The 23,371-nt window shown below is 38.9% G+C and overlaps 1 protein-coding gene across 1 annotated transcript in view; it reads left to right on the top strand.

Annotated features, from left to right (window-relative positions):
- The window catches only part of BMX (BMX non-receptor tyrosine kinase), a 42,096-nt gene that overhangs the window by 3,205 nt on the left and 15,520 nt on the right, over positions 1 to 23,371 (top strand). The window contains exons 4-11 of the mRNA XM_069463642.1: positions 4,451 to 4,570; positions 6,837 to 6,901; positions 11,110 to 11,285; positions 14,526 to 14,597; positions 15,264 to 15,338; positions 18,290 to 18,344; positions 19,934 to 20,013; positions 22,337 to 22,464. Coding sequence (XP_069319743.1) covers positions 4,451 to 4,570; positions 6,837 to 6,901; positions 11,110 to 11,285; positions 14,526 to 14,597; positions 15,264 to 15,338; positions 18,290 to 18,344; positions 19,934 to 20,013; positions 22,337 to 22,464 — 771 coding nt within the window. The remainder of the gene's footprint in view (positions 1 to 4,450; positions 4,571 to 6,836; positions 6,902 to 11,109; positions 11,286 to 14,525; positions 14,598 to 15,263; positions 15,339 to 18,289; positions 18,345 to 19,933; positions 20,014 to 22,336; positions 22,465 to 23,371) is intronic.

Raw genomic sequence — 23,371 nt, 5'->3', positions numbered from 1 at the left:
GGCTTGGTGGAGGAAAGAGATGGCAGTAAAAGGACCCAATGCCAACAGAGAATCTACTGATTTTCCTACCAACCTCAGGGAATGTGTCAGACTCATCCTCATTTTGCATTCTCATTGCTGCATCCAGGAAGGTTTCCTTTCCTGCTCCACACAGAGCCGGTATTGTGCCCTCCCAGCAGCCTGCCTGCCTTTACCAGGGCAAAGTCTAGGTCCCATGGGACTGTGTCAAGCCTTGTGGCTACTGTACTCTCGATGTTTATAGAAAGTTACATTTAATACTTACTAAGCACTTACCATTTGCCAGCTACTTTATCCAGTTCTTTTAAAACATTTTCTTAGGTAATCTTCTTGGAAGGGGTAATATTATCCTCCATTTTTCAGACAAGTGAAGTTTAAAATACATGGCCAATGTCACACGCCTAGTAATGGAGGGCTTGGAATTCAATTACCCAAACCCAATTTTGTAACCAGTATGTTGTAAATGCCAGGCAAAACTGAAGATTTAATGAAGCTTTTTATTCAGTGATTTTTAGGCTGCCCTGGTAACAACCTCTGGTAGAAGGGAGAGAATCGTTGTTAGTAATTTGGTACTATGATGTTTCCCTCTGTAATAGTTTTATTTTAAATGTGGGTAATGGTTTAAGGACAATATTTAACTCAAATGAATGACTCTATTTGTGGAATTTCAGGTATTAAGCTCCTAGATGGAAGAAGATTTTATTTTATTTAAGTTTTAGATTATGGCTCTTTCTCAGTACAACTCAAATTACACACACCTACTCCACTTTGATGCAAATACATCCTTTTTCACACATAGGGCTTAATTTCCCCTTTGCATAAAAAAGTTTAGCAATCCATTCTGTAGGATAATCAGGTGGTCCATTGGGAGAGACAAGGCTCCCTCTACCCACCACCAGCTCACTGAAGTAAGAAGAGCATTCCTCTTAGAGTCAGACAAACCTAAAGCCAAGTTCTGCTTTGCTGTGTTATCTAACAAAACCATCTAACATCTCTGGGTCTCAGTTTCCTGGCCTATAAAATGGGAGATCACATGTCTTTTCTCCTGGAGTGGTCATGAGCCACAAATGAGACACTCATAAATATATTAAAGTATACTACACACAAACTTGAGTTACTGTGGTTATAGTGGGGCTTCCAGGGGAAGCTCTACGATTCTGCTACCCATTTAGTCTCTTTGGGGGGGATTTCCTGGGTGGGGGACAGTTACTATGTAGGCACATCCTGTGTGCAGCTCTTGGTCATGCCCTAGGTCTCCCTTTGTGGGTCCTTCTGGAACTATACATGTTGGACAGGTTCAGATGGCCCCTGGGCAGCTCATGTGAGAACATATGAAATATAAAGGAAGATCAGAGAAAAACAAAAATGCATCTCCTAGCCCCTCATAAAACTACAGCAGCCCCATCACCAGGACTGCCATATGCACAGTATGTTGTTATTTGTATCAGTTAGTAATGCTTTGGTCTGCAAGTAAAAAGACACCCAACAGTTGCTGAAACAAATTCACTTTTGTTCTTGTCCCACAGTAACAAATCCAGATGTAGGCAGTCCAAGGCTAGTGCAGAAGCTCAGTGAAGTCAGTCGGGATGCAGGCTCCTTCTAGCCTTCTGCTTTGCCACCCTTAGATGCTCCCTGAGGGGTTCTAAGCTTTCTTAGCAGCCCCCCTGCAAAATTTGGCTCATGTCATAGTCCGGAGCTATGTCTCCTGGCCATCTCTATGCACAAAGGAAGTAAGAAGACAGCATCTGTTTTCTCCAGCCTCTGTGCTGGAAGACAGCAGAAGAGAAGGTGAGTGGGCTTGGCTGTCAAGTTGGCCAACCAACCTCCCACAGGAAAACAGGCTCCCTCACTCAAATCTCCCCTACAAAGTTTCATTGTGATACAATGACTCTTCCTTTTTTGTGTCTACTATTTGACTCAAATGTTATAAACTGAGGTAGACATTGGAGGCATAGAAATTTCCAGATGATAATCTACACTTGGAAGGTTTAGGGTGATTTGGTGGTGACTTAAAGAGTGTTAGCTGCCATGGTTCTGAATTCGACTAACCAGATGTGGACAAAGTATGCCGTTCCTTCCAAAAATCAAAACTGAGGGGGGTTTGGCAGAGAGAAGTTGACATCTGTGCATCAGAATGTAGTAGAGGCCGGCCGCGGTGGCTCACGCCTGTAATCCTAGCACTCTGGGAGGCCGAGGCGGGTGGATTGCTCAAGGTCAGGAGTTCGAGACCAGCCTGAGCGAGACCCCGTCTCTACTAAAAATAGAAAGACATTATATGGACAACTAAAAATCTATATAGAAAAAATTAGCCGGGCATAGTGGCGCATGCCTGTAGTCCCAGCTACTCGGGAGGCTGAGGCAGTAGGATCGCTTAAGCCGAGGAGTCTGAGGTTGCTGTGAGCTAAGCTGACGCCACGGCACTCACTCTAGCCTGGGCAACAAAGTGAGACTCTGTCTCAAAAAAAAAAAAAAAAAAAGAATGTAGTAGAAAAGGCCTGCGGCTGAGTCTCAGATCTGCTATTATTAGGCTTGTGAACTTGAGCAAGTTACACCACCTTTCTGCCCTTCCATTTATCTAACACTGTGTAAGTCATGATAATAATAATAGCTATACCTTGGGGTTATTGAATAGATTAAATAAGATGATACTTGTGAAGGAAAATATGTAAATATAAAGTCCTGTATATATATTAATATATGAGTTCCTCTTAGTGGCATTATATAGGTGGTGGGAATGTTGCAATGTAGACTTTGGTACTTGGCTGGAAAAAGAATTAGTGACCCAGGAAACTAAATCCATACAGTAAGAAATAGTAGGAATCCTGACGTGTAGACCAGGAGCTTAGAGAGCAGGAATGCAAGTAATGTGCCCAAAGAATTACAACGACTATTTGGGGCAAAGATAAGAAATTGGTGGCTTGTAATCTTAACTCTTTTTGCTTTTTGCAATTTCTGTAATAATTTTCCTTTAATTCTTATGTAAGATTTTTTTAATGTCAGCATTTAAGCTGAATGGAGTTAAACTAAGGGAATGATATCACTAAAGCCGTTGTTCATTGAACACCTAGTCTGGGCCAAACACTGCAGGGTGCTTTATACACATTATCTCATATGCTCCCAATGTCCCAGAGAAATAGTTATTATTATCTCCACGCACTTCCTTGAGTCAGGGTTGTAAAGGAGAAGCAGAACTCTCCTGGGATCAAAATAAGGAATTCTCGAGATGAACATAAAATCAAGAGGGAAAGAGTTGAAGCCACACATAGAACCAGTCCTCCCCACCTAGAGACTCTTCTTAAAATATTCTCTATTAAAACCTTGAAGGTTTCTTTGTTGTATTTCAAAAGAGGCTGATTTGTTATAGACACAGTTTTACATTCAAAGATTAGAATTTCATTTCTTTGAATTACACATTGCCCTATTCCCATGGCTTTTTTAAATATCCACATATTCCCAGAAAAGTAGCCCCATAAACTATTCATTCCTTAGTATAAACATGTCAAAGTCATGAAAGTCAAAGAAGGGATGAGAAACTGTTCTAGATTAAGGGAAACTAAATAACTAAACATTATATAAAACTAAATTGTATCCTTGATCAGAAAAAAGTAAGTGATTATAAAGGCTATTATTGGAACAATTGGGAAAATTTTGAATATTAAATATATATTAAGTAATAATACTGTATTATTGTTAAATTTCCTGAATTTGATAATTGTATTATGATTATGTAAGAGAAGGTCCTTGTTAATAGACGTTACATGCTGAAGTATTTATGGGTGACATTATTTAAGTCATAATATCTGCTACTTACTCTCAAATTATTAAGCACAATATAATAATGATAAAAATTTAAATAATAATATGTACATACAGAGAGAAAGAGATGAAGCAAATGTGGCAAACAGTCAACAATTAGGGAATCTGGGTAAAGAGTACATGGATGTTCATTGTACTGTTCTTGCAACTTTTCTGTGTCATTTGAAATTTTTACAAAATAAAAAGTGAGGGGAAGTGTATATTTATCAGAACCTTTTTTCTTTTTGATAACATCTAGTCTTACCCTCCAGCCTCCTTCTGCCACAAGAGAACACCATCATGTGCTGTAACTCACTCACTTACTTTATGGTTGTATTTCTAAAATCCTAACACCAAGCTGATCCATAAATGCATATTTTTACTAGTTTTTTTCTTCAAGAATGATATAAGCTATTGTGTTGTCCTCACTATACACATGGTAAGGCTTTTCTTTTTTCTTTTTGGCTTATTAACTTCTGAGTGAAAGACTTATATCCTTCGGGAACCATTTACTCTTACCTTGGTTGCTGGCCAAATGGAATTTTTATTGTTCTGTGATAACAGCACTTGTCAAATGTGTTTCTTCTCTTGGGCCAACATTTGCTCACATCTTATTTTCTTCCTGCCTGCTCCTCAGAGATAAAGGGCAACCCCCACCTGCTGATCAAGTACCACAGTGGATTCTTCGTGGATGGGAAGTTCTTGTGCTGCCAGCAGAGTTGTAAAGCGGCCCCAGGATGTACCCTCTGGGAAGCATGTAATGTGTGATTTCTCTGTTGGGCTGGACCCTGGGTGGATGGTGCCCTATTAAGCCAAACCTGCTAGAAGCCAGAACAGCTTGTTGGAAAACAATATATGCCAGATTGGCTGGCATCATGAAAATTCAGCCTTGCAGATGCTATGTGAGGAATGAAAACTAATTCTAGGGTCAATTGAGTCATGGCCATTAAAATAATAATAATATTAGCATCTACCATTCTTTCATTTCGTGAGAAATATTTTAAAGATTGGAATCATTAATCAAGCAATGAGCTGTAATTTCCTCCCATAATTTTTCCTGGTTTAAGATAAACTCCAAAGAGGTAGAGTGTTGTGAACATATCACCATGGTTCAAGCAGTGAAAACCAGCTCTCTTTTCTTAAAAATAACAAAAATCATAAACTGAAAAAAACCAACATTCTTTTAAAAAATATATTGAGAGATAAAATTTAAGTAACACTCTTAATCACTATATACACCAAAATGATGATGGCCAAGTTTTAAAGAATATATTTAAAGTGGTTTGCCATTCTGCATGTGTGTTGATTTCTTAATGACATCAGAGAAGGTAGAGAAGGGTATGCAGATTCTATCCAATGTTACATTCCTATAGAAATGAGGGGCTTATGTATTTCAAAAGTTTATCATTAACAACATGAAGTTGTCAGTAAATAAAATATAGGAGAACTCTACTGTGGCTGGAAGCTTTAAAAAATAAAGAATTTTTAAAAAATAGAACTTATTTTGGTAACAGTTTTGCCAGCCTGGACAAAATATGCTAATTATTAATACAATGACTTTCAGGAATTGATGAAATCAGCTACATGATAGCACTTCATGAACTGGAAAACATACAGGCAGATAAAATATTTTTCAAATTCATTACCCTGACAGTGTTGATATCCAAAAGTCATGTTAATGTTACTACTGGTAATTAATTTTACAGAAAAATCAATTAATAGATATTCATTGTGTTTTCCACCTCCATTAGACTATACAATGAATATTTGTTAATCTCAATTGGATGACATTGCCCATTATACTCACAAATCATAATCATTTAATTAACTATACAGAATTTACTGTAGGTGGGTCTTCCCTGCACTATGAGGGACTGAGGAGTAATGTCTCCTTACAGTATGAATTATTTTCCCCAGTGGTTCTGTCTGTGGTCTAACATCATTACCCAGCAGTCCAGATTCCAGCTCTGATCTTGCCCTAACTTCCTGGAAGGATCCGGAAAAAGGTCAGAGAGAGCACTGTCTTAGGATTATCTTTCTACGCTCTGTCTGGATGGCACTCACCATGTATTTTGGGTGCCACAGGCTCTCTGCCAGCCTCAGAAGAAGACTATAGAGGATAGAGGAGGTATTGTAGCTGATGAGCAGCTGTGTTACTGTCTATTTGCCCAACCATGATTTACTCCCTTGGCTTCCTCTGTTGTGCTGATAGGCTGCCTATGGGCATAGCTACTAGAAAAGGAACAGTTGGGTGTCTTTGTTTCTTTTGTCTCCACGATGTTCTGGTCCACCCTCTTTCCAGGATACATGGCCTGCCAGTAGGTTGAATATATACCCCAGTTTGTTTGGGACATTCTCATTCCATGTCTGGTAACCTACCATAATTATTAAGAGCATATCCTTTCACTGTCAAAAATGTTCCAATTTGGGCAGTAAGTCATATGGTCATCCCACTGATAAGGCATACAGTGGCTTCATACTCACAGCTTGGGGGTGTGTGTAATAGATATAGATATAGATATATATATATATATAAAATGGTGGAAAGAGAAATCAACAATTATCAAAAGAAAAGGAAAAAAAGAATGCAATAGATTTGCTCATGTATTCATCAGCTATTTATCAATCTCCAAGAATGAGTAAGGTATCTTATATGAGCCAATCAAACATGATTCAGACATGCATTCTGACCCCTAGGGTCATACGTACTACCTAATGAGATTAGATATCTCTGACTCAAATACAAGGTGGAAATGAGGTATAAATTAATAGTTTATAGGATTTAGAGAAACTTAACTTTTTAATCCAGATTTGGAAAGATATCAATAATTGATGATGGAGGAGTGGCATTGAGTTGGGCATTATACAGAAAAGCTACAGAATCACTCCAGATGTCTGTCTGAAATCAATTAATCTGGAGTATTGCTCACACTAGCTGGTTCATTCCTTCCATTCACAACATTGGGTGTTTTTCTTTGTTTTATTTAAAGTTCTTTCTGATACTACTTTGTTTTACTTTTCAGATGCTGATCTGCACATTGCAGTCAATGAAGAGAAACACAGACTTCCTATCTTCCCAGATAGGGTGGTGAGTCAACATGTAAAAGATGTTTTTCATAGTCAGGATATATTAAATAAACCAAGAGTTGCCAGATTCAAAACTAGGAAATGTGGCCTTCATTCAGACTATTCAGTTAAGAGAGAAAAACCATGAACTATCACTAATAGCTACGAGTGGTATCAAAGAATGGATTCAAATTGTAACACTGGGTCTTTTCCTAACCAGTAAGCCTGTAAATAGTTACCAAAAGAATGGTACATGTGAGAGAAGTCCTTAAGATGGCATCACATGTAATAGGCAGCTGTTTTAAGCTGTCATTTTTTTCATACTGCTGACATGGCCAACACTGCCTTGTGGAAGTATCCTGGTGACGGAATGGGACTCTATGGGGCACAATTAGAAAACAACATAATTCTTTCCCTCCATTATCCCTTCAAAGCCACTTGGTGGACTTTCTTCTCTGTCTCCAAATAAAGTCTTAGGCAGATTCCATAGTTTTTCAGTCACTTTCAAATGATAAAAATTTCCCCAATTACTAGTAGTCATGAAAACAGCCTCTGAATTGTCCCATCCAATGTAATAAATCACATGACTCCAAACATCGTTCCAAGTTAAAACTTATCCCCTTCACCTAGCTTGGGTCTGCATCAGCTGGCAGCCTGCTTTGTGGAAGGGTTGTGGAGAGGCTTGAATTTTTGACCCTCTCAGGGTTAGGGCCAAGAAAAAGGGCATCTAATGCAAAAGGAACACTCATACGTAGCTGATTCTATCATGATTTGGTAATGGTGGTGTCCAGATGAGTTTCCCAATGCTGATTCTATGTCTTATGAGAGACTTTTGGGGTTTCCCACTAGGGGACAGATCAAAATGTAGTTTTGTAACAGAGATGTCTTGATCCTCAGCTCTTGGGTTTCCAGCCCTCAACCCTTCCACTGGGTCGATTTATCCATCTAGGGCAGAGCTCCTTTCAAGATGGCTCCCAGTCAACTCTTTTCCAAGGGTGGGGTTGGCCTACAGGAAAACAAACAAAACTTTGATTGCTCTGGTTAATTAAACTACATGCAGCTTGCTCTCACAGTACAGACTGCGGCTTTCTTTTCACTATACCTTCTTGGATTCAGAGCCACAGTCTCCTGCTTTTAGGCTTCTCAGGCAGGTGTCAGCCTCCTTGAATGCCAGGAGGCACATAAAATGGCTTCCTAGTGGTTCTGAAAGCTCACCCAAAAATAAGGGTGAGTAAGACCCACCCGTCAGGTCTACAGTGTCTTGGGTACTTATTTTTGGCTACACACATTCATACACATTTATTTCTCTCATTCTAAGTAAAAACCATATAATTTTTGTCAACCAACATGAAGGACAAAAATAATCCATTATGCTAGTAGATTGAATAGTGTCCTCCAAATTTCATGTCTATCCAGAACCTCAAAATGTGACCTTATTTGGAAACAGGGTCTTTGCACATGTAATTGGTTAAAAATTGAGATGAGATCATACAGGATGAGAGTGGGCCATAAATCCAATGACTACTGTCCTTGTAAGAAGATGAAAGAGAAGACATAGAGGAGAAGGCCATATAAAGACCTAGGCAGAGATTAAAGTTATGCTATCACAAGCCAAGGAACACCTGTGTGGTAGTCCATTTGTGTTGCTATAAAGGAACACTTGAGGCTAGGTAATTTATAAAGAAAAGAGGTTTATTTGGCTCATGGTTCTGCAGGCTATACAAGAAGCCTGGCACCAGCCTCTGCATCTAGTGAGGGCCTCAGGCTGCTTCCACTCATGGCAGAAGGCTAAGGGGGCCTGTGTGTGCAGAGATCACATGGCAAGAGAGGGAGGGAAAGAAGGTGCCAGCCTCTTTTGAACAATCAGCTCTTGTGAGAACTTTTAGAGCTTACAACCAGGAGAATGGCATCAAGCCATCCATGAGGGATCTGCTCTCATGACCCAAACACCTCCCATTAGGCCCCACCACCAACATTGAGGATAAAATTTTAACATAAGTTTAGGAGGGGTCAAATATCCCAACCATAGCAACCTGGAGCCACCAGAATCTGGAAGAGGCAAGGAAAGATTTTGCCCTAGAGCCTTCAGAGTGAGCATGGCCTTGTGAAACCTTGGACTTCTGGGCTCCGGAACTGTGAAAGAATAAATTTTTGTTATTTTAATCCACCAATGTGTAATAATTTGTTATGGCAGCCCTAGGAAATAATTATTATCATTTGGGATTTGTACTTTGTTATTGGTGACATTGCTGTTTTGGTTTGGATACATGCTTCAGTCCTGAAGCTTGAAAATTATGGCCCTTTGAAACACCTAAGAGCAAAGTCCAGAATAAGCAAGTCTACAGAGACAGAGGTCGACTAGTGTTTGCTTGGGGCCAAAGTGGGAATGAGGATTGACTGCAAATGGGCAGGAAGGATCTTATTGGGGTGATGGAAAGACTAGATTGTGGTGATGGTTATGCAACTTGATAAATTTACTGAAAGCCACTGAATTCCTGCACTTAAAAAAGGTGAATTCCCAGTAGAGTTCATTTTAAACAAATCTAAGAGCAGAAGATAATTTAGCAGCCAGAAACCATCTAGTCTCTGACCGGGTATTCTTAGGACAATATATTAAAACTTATCAGTCAGGCAAATCAGCGGCCAAGGTTCCTAAGCCTGTTTTGATTATAAGCTGCCCGAATGTACCAGGGATCAGAGAGGGTATTGTGACAAGCATATTTTCCTTTGTTCTGTTGTTACCAGAATTCAGTAGAGGACTTTTACTTTCTGGGTGGAGGAAATAAAAATCAACTCTCTAGCTGATCTGTTCAGATTCCCATTTAAGGAATTTTCCAATGCATTTATCTTGGAGATAACCAACCTCACAGCTCATAAATAATGGTGTCTTGAATAACTAAAATTTCCAGAATGTCAAAGCCTTAACTCCAAATAAATGATATCCCTGAAAACAAGTTTAAAATACACTGTGAAAAAAATTAAATTCAGAACTGACACACACACACACACACACACACACAAAATGTGAATTTTTAATTTAAATATAACAGGCACTTATAAAAGCATACAAATCCTAAGTGTTCAGCTTGATGAATTTTCACAAACTGGACACATCTGTATAACTCACACTCAAATAGAGAAACACAACATCACTGACTTACAACGTCATAGATTGCTTGCCTGATTTTGACCCTTATATGAATGAAATCATAAATTATATAGTCATTTATTATCTGTCTTTTGTTCAATTTATGAGATTCACCTATTTTTAGTATATAGGTGTAGTTTACTTTCATTGCTGTATAGAATTCCATTGTGTGAATACACCACTGTATTAGTTTCTCATTGCTGCTCTAATAAATTAACACAAATTTAGTGGCCTAAAGCAACACAAATTCATTCTTTTGTAGTTCTGAAGGTCAGAAATCTAAAATGGGTCCATACCACTGTGTTTCTTTAGGGAATAATCTGTTTCCTGGCTTTTTCCAGCTTCTAAAGTCTACCTACATTCATTAGTTCCTGACTCCTTCCTCCATTTTCCGAGCCAGAAGGGTAGCAGCTTCTCTGCTCTCTGACTTCTGCTTCCATCCTCATATCTTCCCTCTAATCTCTGTCCACCATGCCTCCCTTTTATAAGGGCCTGTTTGATTACAACAGGCCCACTCCAATAATCCAGATTAATCTCCCCATCTCAAAATCCTTAACTTAATCACAATCTGCAAAGTCTCTTTTACCATGTAAATATTCACAAGTTGTGGGAATTAGGACATGAACATCTTTGAGAAGCCATAATTCAGCCTACTATAACCACAGTATGTTTATATTATTTTATCCTCTTGATGGACATTTAGGAAGTTTCTGTTTTTTACCTAATTAAATTAATTCCACTATGAACATTGTTTTTGGTGTTTTGGCTTCACTGTTGGGTATATACATATAATTTCTGGGTCATAGGGTATGTGCACATCTAGCTTTAGTAGATTGTGCAAACAAGTTTCCAATGTTGTTGTACCACTTCATACTCCAACCAGCAAAAAGCATGAGAGTTCCAGTTGCTCCATATCCTTGCCAATATTGCCTCTTTTCTTCCTTCCTTCCTTCCTTCTTTCCCTCCCTCTCTATCTCTTTCTCCCTTTCCTTCCTTCTTTCAACAACTGATATACTTTGTGAGTTCTCAATACCTGAATTTGTGCCTCACTGTGATGTTTTAAAATCCCTTGTCCTCCAAAGCTGAAGATTCCTCGGGCAGTTCCTGTTCTCAAAATGGATGCACCATCTTCAAGTACCACTCTAGCCCAATATGACAGCGACTCAAAGAAGAACTATGGCTCCCAGCCAAACATCAACATGCCGTATATTCCAAGGGAAGACAGCCCTGACTGGTGGCAAGCAAGGAAACTGAAAAGGTAAACCCCAGCTTTCAGGCCGGCTGCCCAGTATGGAGAGTAGACACTATCCCACTGCCTTGAACCTCAGCCTCAAAGCTGTTGGTGCAGGCCTTAGGGCTGTCCTCTCAGAAAATGTTTGGTGCTTGAGCCAGAAGCCTGGGGAACCAGGGGCCCCACTGGAGCTGAGCAGCATAGACTTTCCATTTAGATTATCCTATCCAATAATCTAAGTAGTAATTGAACATTTTATTCCCTCCCCTTTCTTATCCCTCTTCTCCCCAAATAAACCCATATTCCAGAACACAGAATCTTTAAAATATATCCTTTATATGAAAGAGCTTCAGATGGGCTTTCTTTTGTAATATGCTTCAGCATCACTAGCCAGATGTCAAGTAGCATTTCAAGCAAGGCCATGGCTTGCCTTCTCAGGGTGTACACCTTCACCTCTACTGACCTGATTAGTCTTCTGAAGATTTCTAAAGCCAGAATTGAAAACACTTTACAAGCAGTACATAAATTGTGTTTATCATATATCTCTGGGGTCTGGCACCAAGTCTGCGCCACACTTGATGCTCAATAACTGTTGAATTGAATTGAATTGAATTGAATTGCAAAATGACCATACAGAAAGGGTCAAGTGACTCCTGTTCCTTATTCGCTACCTCAGACTCCCTCCCCGTCAAGTTATCCACTGTCCACCATCTTCTCACCCAGTTATCAGCATCCCCACAGGGTACGGTGTGTGCCTTTCCCTGTAGTGGATGCAGAGCATCTCTCTGGCTCACCATGTATCTCTTTTCTTTGTTTTCTCTTATGTCCTCTTATTCCTTTATTCTTTCCATCCTCATCACTTTTACCTAAAGCAAATGGCTCACTGGGCCAATGATGCAGCCCCAGGGCCATGTGGAACTTGAAAGAATGTGAGTGTATTCTTCTTGATGTTGTTTTGTTTTTGTCAGTATACCAAGCTATGGTCCCTTTTCATTCCAAAGTGGGGCTAAAATCTGAGTATATTAATCTATACCTGGTGCTTGATGGGAGGAGTTACATTTCTTTGCCTGTAGCCCAGCATTCTTGTGGAAGGAAGTGATCAATAAGCTGAGATGCAAAGATGCAAAGACAGTGAGTGTCATGTTAACTGTGTGTCAGGTCCCCTTCCTGACAGAAACCTCCATGATTCATCGAGGGAGGTGTGTGGTGAAATTCACTGACCAGTTTGCAAATGACCAGGAAAAACTGTAGATTCACATGGCGTTGCTGCAGAGCTACCAACTCATGGATTGCTGGATCCTATCTTTATTTAAAATGTTGATTTTTGCATAAATTTTTATTTTTAAAAACATTTCATTAAAATACTAGTTATCTTGATCACTGAGTTTTGACACTCTCTTACATTTTGCATTCCCTTATGTTTAGTCCCCACCCTGCATTGTTCCCTAGAACTTCAGAAAGCAAGTTATTTGAACAAAGAATTGATTAGTCACTTCTTAGCATGAGCAGCATTGCATCTGTGAGTGAATCATAACCATTTTTAAAAGGTCTTCATGGAACTTGAATTTTTAAAATGCAGCCATTATTCTCAGCTCCTATATTAATTGATAATACTTTTTATCAACTTTCTTTCATCCTTACTATCTTCACTTGAGCTGCTTTTTAATATTTATTTTTTTCTGTTTAATAAAATAATCCATGCGCCCATTAAAGCATTCAAATATTGCAGAATACTCAGTGTATATGCCTCTAAAATGTTTTCTATGCACATGCTACTGAATATATAATTACAAACGCAGGTTCTCACCACACAGTCTTCTTTGCTACGTGTTCTTTTCATTTGACATCTTCAACAATTTTCCCCATTTGAATATATAAGGATATACCTGGTTTTTTAAAAGTTATTTTAATTTTAATTGTGACCAAGCACACATAACAAAATTAACCATCTTAATTATGTTTAAGCATACAGTTCACATTATTGTGGAACCTACCCGATTATTTTATTGTCTATAATGTACCCATTATATGGGTAAACCTAAGTGATGCACTGTTGATCGACGTTCTCCACACGTCCTTAAAAACAACAAGAAGGCCAAATAAATTGCTTAGCCTTTTAAAGTAAGAGTTCTCTTATGAAGAGATGAAGCCAAAAAGCTATCCTAGTGGGCAAGTCTCTTTGGGAAGGTGAGGAGGGAAGCATTCTAGTGTTTAAGGGCTTTCTCCAGGCATTCCTTGAAATGGAGCCAGAGGAGTATTTCCTTACTAAGGAAGCTTGTAGCTATGAACTGTGGTTTTGCATTAAAAAAAAAAAAAGCCTGGACTATGAAGGCAAACAGGAAAGAGGTCCTACATTCCAGATTAAACAGCCTTTGGTCTTTGAGAGGTAGGCACTTCCTCATGCTCTGCTTAACACCCAAAATGAATGAGATAAAATAATGGGTGGCAGAGAGTGATGAAAATCCTGCTGATCTGTCTGGGTCCAGATGGAGTTAAAAGTTCAGTATTTTCAAGACGCTTAATTGTAACCAAAGCAAAGAGGAAAATAACTTACTTTAAAATATGTAAGTGACAGAATGCTTATATATCTACAAGAAAATCAGGGCAAACCCAGCCAAGATAATTTATTAAGCCAGATTTTCTATTGTTTGGGATCATTACGAGCCATTATTAATGATTCTCTTTTGTTTAGAAATACTGCCAAACTACTTCTTTTTCTTGGAGTTCCCAAAAGGACCAAAATGTGCAAGTAACTCATTAGCTTAAATTTCCAAACGAAGTGAAATGTGTGGGTCAAAATGTCAAATAAAGGCCGGGCGTGGTGGCTCACGCCTGTAATCCTAGCACTCTGGGAGGCCGAGGCGGGTGAATCACTCGAGGTCAGGAGTTTGAGACCAGCCTGAGCAAGAGTGAGACCCTGTATCTACTAAAAATAGAAAGAAATTATCTGGCCAACTAAAGAGAGATATATATATATATATATATATTAGCTGGGCATGGTGGCGCATGCCTATAGTCCCAGCTACTCGGGAGGCTGAGGCAGTAGGATTGCTTAAGCCCAGGAGTTTGAGGTTGCTGTGAGCTAGGCTGGTGCCACGGCACTCACTCTAGCCCGGGCAACAAAGCAAGACTCTGTCTAAAAAAAAAAAAAAAAAAAAAGTCAAATAAAGCTAACACAATCTGAACAAAATTACTTTTGTCATTTAACATTTACAAGTGAACATAAGTTTATCAATTTATGAAACATAGCTCTCTCTTTTTCTACAGCAGTGAAGATGTTGCATGCAGTAACCAAAGGGAAAGAAATGTTGTAAATCATAGCACCTCAAAGATTTCATGGTAAATCAAATTCAGATATTCCTTTACATCTGAGATTTGCTCCTATTTGCAGGAAAACTAACAAAACTTGCAATAATTTTGCAACTAGGCTTTACATTTAAGGTAAATATAAACCAAAAACATCCATGTTGTTTGCCTCTCTGAACCCTTAGGTGAGTCTGAATCAATGGCTTGTAGGTTACAGTTTTTCTCACATTGATTTTTCCTGGCCACTGGAATTAGCACAAACGTTGATATTCCTGGCTCAGGCATCTCTAGCAGGAGGAAAAGCAAGAGTCGAATGATTCTTCCCTAAGAATAGCTCTATACATAATCCACGATTTTTAAAAAGCTTTATACTACAGCTATCCCTAAAGAAGTCTACATCTGTTTCATGAGTCCACTCTTCAGAAAATGTCAAAGAAATTCAAGTTCCTGGTTGCCTTCCAGGGACCTATCTTCTGTATCAAAGAGCCATTCATGCTCTCATGAAACTGGGCATGAACCCAACTTTTGAGCAACTCTCTCTTCACTTTGCTGATACCTTTTCAAGCACAGAAAGGGAAAAACTAACAGTCTAAATTTTATGCATGTGGATGAGAGCAGGGTGGTGATATTGCACTGCTAGGCACTTGGATTATTTCTTGGTATTTTTTGCATTCATGTTGTTTTTCAACTCTTCTTAAGGGGATTCCCTGAGTCAAGTTCGGGATTCCCTGAGTCAAGTTCATCTGAAGAAGAGGAAAACCTGGATGATTATGAGTGAGTGTTGCAAGTTCTCTGTGTTCCTCTAAAACTAGACATAGATACTCCTATTCTTCAGAGGCATTAAAACAGATGGCTCGGACTTTCTCAGGAGGCTGTATTTGCATGGGTATAATCATGTGAGATTCTAGGCCTTTTATCAGGTGAAGGATGAAAATGAGCCGGGTTATTACCAATGAAAATATTGTGCCCAAATTGAATTATCTAAATATTCATTGGATTTATCATATACCCAATGTCCCCTTCATTTCACTTTGTCTTTGTAGATATAGCATGTGATGTTTCTACTCTTTCTTTCCTGGAGGCCTCACATCAGAATAGTGTTTATAAGCTCTTAGTAACATTGAGACAGATTTTGGGTGAAGTTATTTATGATGCAGTAGTTTTACACGGTAGCACAACTGAGATGTTGAACATGATAGTATTTATGTTGAAAGATTTCTTATCATTTAACATCCAAATTGGAATATTTCAGTGAGAGAAAAAGTACACTATTAAAAATTACATCAGGCATAAACTGGACTTTTCTGGGCAAATAAGAATGCCTGGTTACCCCAGCTATACTCAGACAGGTTGGCCTAAGTGGCCTTTAAGGTCCTTTCCAAAAATCTAAGGTTCTATAATTCTACAAATAGGGACAAATAGTTATCCCCAAGACTTAAAGATTAGTGTTAAGGAGAGGTGGGAATAATAGAGCATATTGTATTTCTCAGACACTTAATACCCACTGGCACAAAGTTCATTTGAACATTAGGATTATGCATATTTCAAGTTCTGTTTTTTTATGAGTGCTGTATTATTGATGTATTGGCTACATGTGAAGTGAAAGCTTTTACAAAGTACATATTACTGTTTCCACTCTTCTTTTCACCTCTAACCCAGCCTGGCCCTAGCACACCTGTCCCATTGGGGAAGATGTGCTGTACCTTCCATCCCTTTGCAGATGGTCTATTCATCACCTTCTAGCTCCCTTTTAGCCTTACCTACTTCCCTAACATTTACCTAGGAAAGCATCTGATAGAATAATTCATACTAAGGCATAAAAGACTGAGAAGGACCAACACATGTCATTTCCAAAGATAATTGCACTTTAACAGAAAAGACTTAAACCAATGGGAGTGAACCTCTAATTGTGCACTTTAATCTTTAGCATTTAGATGAATTAGAAGTCTTTCTGTGATTCAGAAAGCCCAGTTCTGATCATTTAGACAATCTTTACCCCCCATCTTTTCTGGATTTAAGTGGTGCAAGAGAGATGGACATTGGGGAAATTACCAGGAAAGGCCTGTCCTCTTCAAAATCAAGGAGATGCCAAAGGGAGCTCAGGACCATAGGGCTAGATGATCTGGAGCTTACCTTCTCTTCATGCCCCCAGCCTCTTATTCTATCAGTGTCACTGATGCATTTTTTTATGGACGCAACTTCATGAGCAATTCTACTCCTTTCCATTAAAGACAGAGGCACCAAGATTTAGATGAAAATGATGAGTTAGGACTAGGCCTAGGCCTCTGCTGATCTGACATTAAAATACTGAAATATTTTTTAAAACAAACAGAACCAGACTTCAGCAAAATTATGACACAGGTAAAGTTTGTATGTGAACTAGTGGGGGGTAAGGGTGGGATAGGGTATATCCACCATCTCACCTTGCCTTTCCAGGCCTTTCTCCGTATTCCTGATCATCCTGCCCTTCTATCCACCCATCAGCATATATCCTGGGTTAGCCCCCCTGGAGGGTATTTTGATTAGCTTATTAGCCTAAAATGTTAACTAATAAGAAAAACTATCATTTATTATCTTAAGTGTCAATAATACAGTATCTGTAATGGTAGAATTAGAAGAGACCAAACTTATTAATATCAGTCCTCTCCCTAGTTTTACAGATGAGCAAGTACAAGGTCAAAAGAGGCTAAGTGACTTGTTCAAAGTCGTACAATTACATATTGGGAAGTTATGTCTAGAGCTCAGACTCTAAGCTGGCTGGTCTAAGGCTCTTTCTACTTTATTTAACTGTCCACCAGCTGACATCTCCCACAACTATACAGAAATTATACATAGAACTATTTCCCATCCATTCCTGCCAAGTTCTGAGATACCTTCTGCCTTGATTTTCTCCTACAACTCCTCCCCTCCACCTCCCCCCTCCTCATACACTTCTTTCCTCCTCAGGTGTTATCTTCTAGCCAGGGGTCCTCCCAATCCTCCAAACCCATGAAGCATTTCACCTCACACCCTACTCATTTCCTTAGTAGGACGTTTTGGCCAAAGCCAAAAGGGCATAGACATTGTTGACCTCACATGAGAAACAGCTCTTGACCTGTTGAGCTTCACATATAAAGTAAAACATGATGTTCATGGCTAATTCAGTAAAAGGGGCAATAGTTAAAGATTACACCTGCCTCTCCCACATCATCTTTTTCTTAGTTCAGTACAACTGCTCTTGTCCTAATATCATCTTAGATACTTATCCATTGATAACCTGAAAATAAAAACCATTTTAAAAAACCATTTGCTTTGAAAATAGATGCTAGAAAGTGTGCTTCTATTGGATTATTTGAAGGAAATGATAGACTTGAAAGACAGAGCTTCTGTCCTTGGCAACCCTGAATTTCCTGTTGGAAAATTCTTCATTGGTCTAATCTCTGGCCCTCATTCAAAATGGTGCAATATAGGAGAACTTAGAAGTCACCCAGGAAGAAGCCAAAGGTTCCTTAGACACTAGCCCATTTAAAGATTCAAATGTGTCCCCACCCCAAAATCAGAACTGAGTGGTGGGGACTCAATAATCTGTATTTTTGAAAAGCTCCTCAGATGATTCTCTTAAGCGGTCAGGTTTGGAAAGCCTTAATGTAGACCAATGCCTCATTTTACAGATTAGAAAGTTGAGTGCCAAGTCACGCAATTTAAAAAGTACTCATTCTCAAATATGGAATTCTTTCTTGTTGCAGCTGGTTTGGAGGTAACATCTCCAGGTCACAATCTGAGCAGTTACTGAGACAAAAGGTAAATAGTCTTGTCTTTAAAATAACCTCACAGAATCCCTTTCTAATTTGGGGCCCAAAAGTTAAAGCACTTCTCCTAGAAACCTTACTGCTAATTATACAGTCAAGACATCATAGAGTGTTGGTTGTCCAGTCTATTGGTTACCAGGCCTTTCAGGTCTAGCCACTTCTATTTCTGTTATCTACTGCTGTGTAATAAACCACCCCTAAATGTAGTGGCTTGAATAAGAATATTTATGATTTCTCATGATTCTGTGAGGCAGCTGGCCCAGCAGTTCTTCAGCAGGTTTTGTTAAGGTTGCTCACACGGCTGCATTTGGCTGATGGATTTTTTTTTTTTTTTGAGACAGAGTCTCGCTCTATTGCCCTGGGTAGAGTGCAGTGGCATCATCGTAGTTTACTGCAACCTCATACTGCTGGGCTCAAGGGATCCTCCTGTCTCAGCCTCCCGAGTAGCTGGGACTAACTTTTCTATTTTTAGTAGAGACAGGGTCTCTCTCTTGCTCAGGCTGATCTGGAACTCCTGAACTCAAGTGATCCTCCCACCTCGGCCTCCCAGACTGCTAGGATTACAGGCGTGAGCCACTGTGCCCAGCCTGGCTGCTGGATGGACTGTGGGGGGTGGGTCTAGCTGAGGCAGTCAACTGGGGTGCTACAGTTCTTCTCCAAGCAGCTTCCCCATGTGCCTGCTGTGGGCCTCCTCACAGCATGGCAGGGGTCAAAGAGGACAAGCCCTGCAATACAAGCACTTATCGAGTCTCTGCTTTTGCATGTTTGCTAAGGTCCCATTGGTCATAGCAAGTCACATGGCAGGGTCAATGTGGGAGGGGACTTCTCAGGGTATGAATAAGAGAGATGATTTATGGCACCATCAATGTAGCCATTTACCTCAGCTCTGTGGCTACTGGGTAGCACCTAGACCAAAGTACAACACATGTGACGAGGACTACATTAATCTGATTTTATTACTAATTGGTATGAATTACCACTAGCAAACTCTTGTAATCTCTAAAAATGATACTTTGTTATAGTTTAACCTGATAAAACACTAAACACACCAATCATTTCTTTAAGGGGTGCCAGTGAGAATGTGATGACCTCGCTTGGTGTTTTGTCACATTCATAGCTTATTATCTGCTCTTTCTGAATCTGAATCTGTTTAGAATTAGTACATGTCATTGAGAAAGACAAGCTGAGTGTAGAACTTTAACAAATGATTCATTCTGGATCTTTGGTTTTCTAAAACCTTCTAAGGGCATGATATGGTGATATGTGATTCTAAATTTTATTTCATAAAGATGAAAACATTAGGCTTGCATAAGTACAGAACAGGGAAAATGATCCAAGAGGGTTAAAACTAACTGGAGAGGAAGAGTTGAAACACTCAGGATAGAGCTATATAGATAATGAGTGAGAAAAGGAGGAAAGTTAAATTGTGAGCTCCCTTCTGTGTCAACAGTTAAATAACTTGTGCCCTTGGTGACATTTAAGGTAGATCTAAAAGATTTTTCCTACCACCTACCATGAAAAACCATTTTCAAGAATAACAAAAATGTTTTCTGTTCCTTCTACATTTTTCTTCCTTTTCAGGGAAAAGAAGGAGCATTTATGGTTAGAAATTCCAGCCAAGTGGGAATGTACACAGTTTCCTTATTTAGCAAGGCTGTGAAGTAAGTATTACAGGGGTTTATTTCTTTTATCTTTCTGTGTATGTTGCTTGAATATGCCCGTCACTTGATCACGTTAAGGGATAAGGCACCATCTTTAAACTCTGGAATTTGGGATCAAAGTGTTTCTGTTGAATGTGACCATTTGTGCTTACCTTCCCTGCCCCCCTACTTTCAAGAGGCTGTTCTCTGGGTGATCCTCTCCTGCCCACTCCAGGCAGCGGCAGAGCATCCAGAGTACAGCACACCTCAGTAAATATTGATTAAAAGACTCCTCCTGGGTGATTCCCTTCAATTCAGGCCTCAGCCTAGAAAGAGAGAAAATAGCAATGAAGCCACTACACTCTCGGCTCTAGCCACCTGCAGAGCTGAGAAGCCTCCTCCACTGTTCAGTCTTTAGTAACCCTTCCAAGTGGGGACAGAGTTCACAGAAGGTTGACAGTACAACTGTGTTCTCTGCACAGCTTCCTTCTAGGGTGCTGTCCTCTGTGCAATTAAGAGTTCTTGTTTGAAGCCAAACTTCTAGATCCTGGCTGTACCATTTCGGGGCTTTATGACATTGAGCAAGTTTCTTAACCTCTGTTAAGAGTGTTAAGAGGCAATGTCACATGGCATTTCAACTTCTTCACCTGAAAAAGCGACATAATGGTGATTATTACATTCCATGGATGAAGTAAGTTAAATTCATGTATTGGATCAGAACAGTGTCTGGCACTTAATTAACTAATAGCAATTACTATCATTTTGTTGTTGCTGGGAAATAGCAGTTCTACCTGCTCCACTCCCCCACCTCAACACTTAGGCATGTAAGATACTCCGCAGTTATTTCATGCAAGTCATCATCACCAACATCAGGATCTCTCTTCAGAGTTTTATAGGCCACTTACCCATTGGCTGTTAGCTCTTTTGTTCCTCCTAATCATCTTCCAAAGCAAATAGGAAAGCTGTTTTTATTTACACCATTTTATAGATGAGAGGATTGAGATTCAAAAAGAGCTTATGAAGAGCTGCCCACAAAGCTAATAAGTGACCAATTTGCAGCTGGACCTCCAACAGCCAAGACATGTTCATTCATCCACACCTCTGTGTCTACACTGAAACCCCCAATGTTTTGGAATGAGAATCTGGTCAAACCTTGATTAGGACTATTTGAAAAAAAAAATTTCTATGTGTGCAACCCTTTTTTAGCAGCTAGATTGACTAACTCTGCCTTAGTGCCGTCTCTGTGTGCCCTTCCCCACGGTGCATATAAGCATGTATATTTATAATTAAATAATGAAACTTTATTTCACTTTGGGAATTTTTTTACAGAGTACCTACCTCCAACTTGAGATAATAAATAAGATGTACCCTGAGTGGTTACATGGCATTTTCCAGTGCCAGAAACCATGTCCCCTGTGCATCTCATATATTAATACTAGATTGCACATGGTAACACCTGGATGCTGGCTAAAGCCAATCCAGAATGGGCTTGAGTGAATTCACTGCTGCCACCAAGAGCTGATTTGCCTTTTGCAACAAAAAAGCACCCTTTCTCCTTTTATAATTGCAATTTTAGTTAGGTTGGCGTTACAATTTATTAACTGTTTCTTATGTGCCAAGCATAGTGCAAATATATATATATGTGTATATACATGTATAAAATATCTCATCCAATATTTAATACCAACCAGATGAGGTAGCTTGTCAGCAGTAAAACTAAACTCAAAGCCCATTTCTTGACCACTATTCTGTACTCCACAATCAAACCAATGTGCATGACTTCATCATTATTTTCGAAAAGTAGAGAAAAAGAAAAAATGTTTTCTGTGGAAAAGGTACCAGTTCGCATAAGGAATTAAAGGACATCCCCACCCACTTCATCCTGCATGCCCCACTCCCAAAAGAGCCGCCCACTCATGCCCTGGGGTGAGAATATCCACGGCCTAATTACCTTTGCTTCCCACGTTTCCATCTCCCTTATTACCCTTAAAGAGAGTTTATGTTCAGAATAATGATCCCGAAGAACTGCAAGTCTCTTGATCATCAAAGAAGGATTCCAATTTTATACTCTAAGAGAGGAGCAGTCCAGAAAGCTGGAATGTTATTATACATGAATTCTGTATGTGCACAAAGGATATGTTGAGTTCAGAGAAGAGCCCTCTTCCATAATTACTGATTGTCATGGATGCCTCCAGAAAAACACCAGATGTCAAGACTCAGAAACACTCCCTGACTTCCCTCTCCAAAATGTGCAAGTGCATCTAAAATAATTATTTAACCATTGTTTAATCAAGCTTTAATTGTTTATTTCAATCATCCTAACATTCTTTCTTTTTTTTATTAGTGATAAAAAAGGAACTGTCAAACATTACCATGTGCATACAAATGCTGAGAACAAATTATACCTGGCAGAAAACTACTGTTTTGATTCCATTCCAGAACTTATCCACTATCATCAACATAATTCAGCAGGTAACTTATTTTAATTTTTCTTTTATGGGTCCTTGTCTATAAATATAAATTTTCTTGGATGCTACTGATCCTCCTAATATTCTTAATTATACATGGAACCATGAAAGTATAAAAAAATGTTCTCAAGTCCTTTTGTTGCTGTGATTTTTAATTTACATTTTCTAACATATATTTAATAACATGATACACTCTATAATGCCAGAAAGAATGAAGTTGAGTGAATTGAGTGACTTAGAAGAAGAAATTCTCTTCATGAAAATATTTGTAGGGTTTTTTCTGCCTACAGAAGCAATTTGATTATAAAATTCAAGTATTATAGAAATATATATTTTTAGATGGATAACCACCATGGACAAGTTGGTGTCTATTCTGACAGATTATTTTGCATGCTGATACTAATGCTTATTATTCATTATACATATAAATAGAAATTATATGAGAGATATCCAGGAAGTATCCAGCCATGTAACCATTCCTGTTGTATTAATAATGGCTGGATACTTTCCAGACAGCCTATATCTATCTATCTATCTATCTATCTATATTAAAATACATATACATACATATATATATATACACATTACATTCTTACAGAATTGAGGTCATTCTATACACACTGTTCAGGTTTCTTTCTTTTATTTTTATCCTTTTTTATTTTTGTAGATTTAGGGGGTACAAGTGCAGTTTTATTACATGAATATAGTGCATAGTGATGACATCTGGGCTTTTAGTGTAACCATCACCCAAATAGTGTACATTGTACCCATGAAGTAATTCAGCTTGCTTTCTTTACTCAGTGTATCTTAATGATCTTTCCATGCACATACATATAGCTTACTTTGATCTATTTAAGAAAATTCTATTGTAGAATTACCTCATAACTTATTCACCTAGCCCTCTATTGATT

This window comes from Eulemur rufifrons, chromosome 30 (assembly GCF_041146395.1).
Source record: "Eulemur rufifrons isolate Redbay chromosome 30, OSU_ERuf_1, whole genome shotgun sequence".
Taxonomy (NCBI): Eukaryota; Metazoa; Chordata; class Mammalia; order Primates; family Lemuridae; genus Eulemur; species Eulemur rufifrons.
Note: the sequence above shows the minus strand (reverse complement) of the source record. Positions and strands in the feature narration are given on the sequence as shown.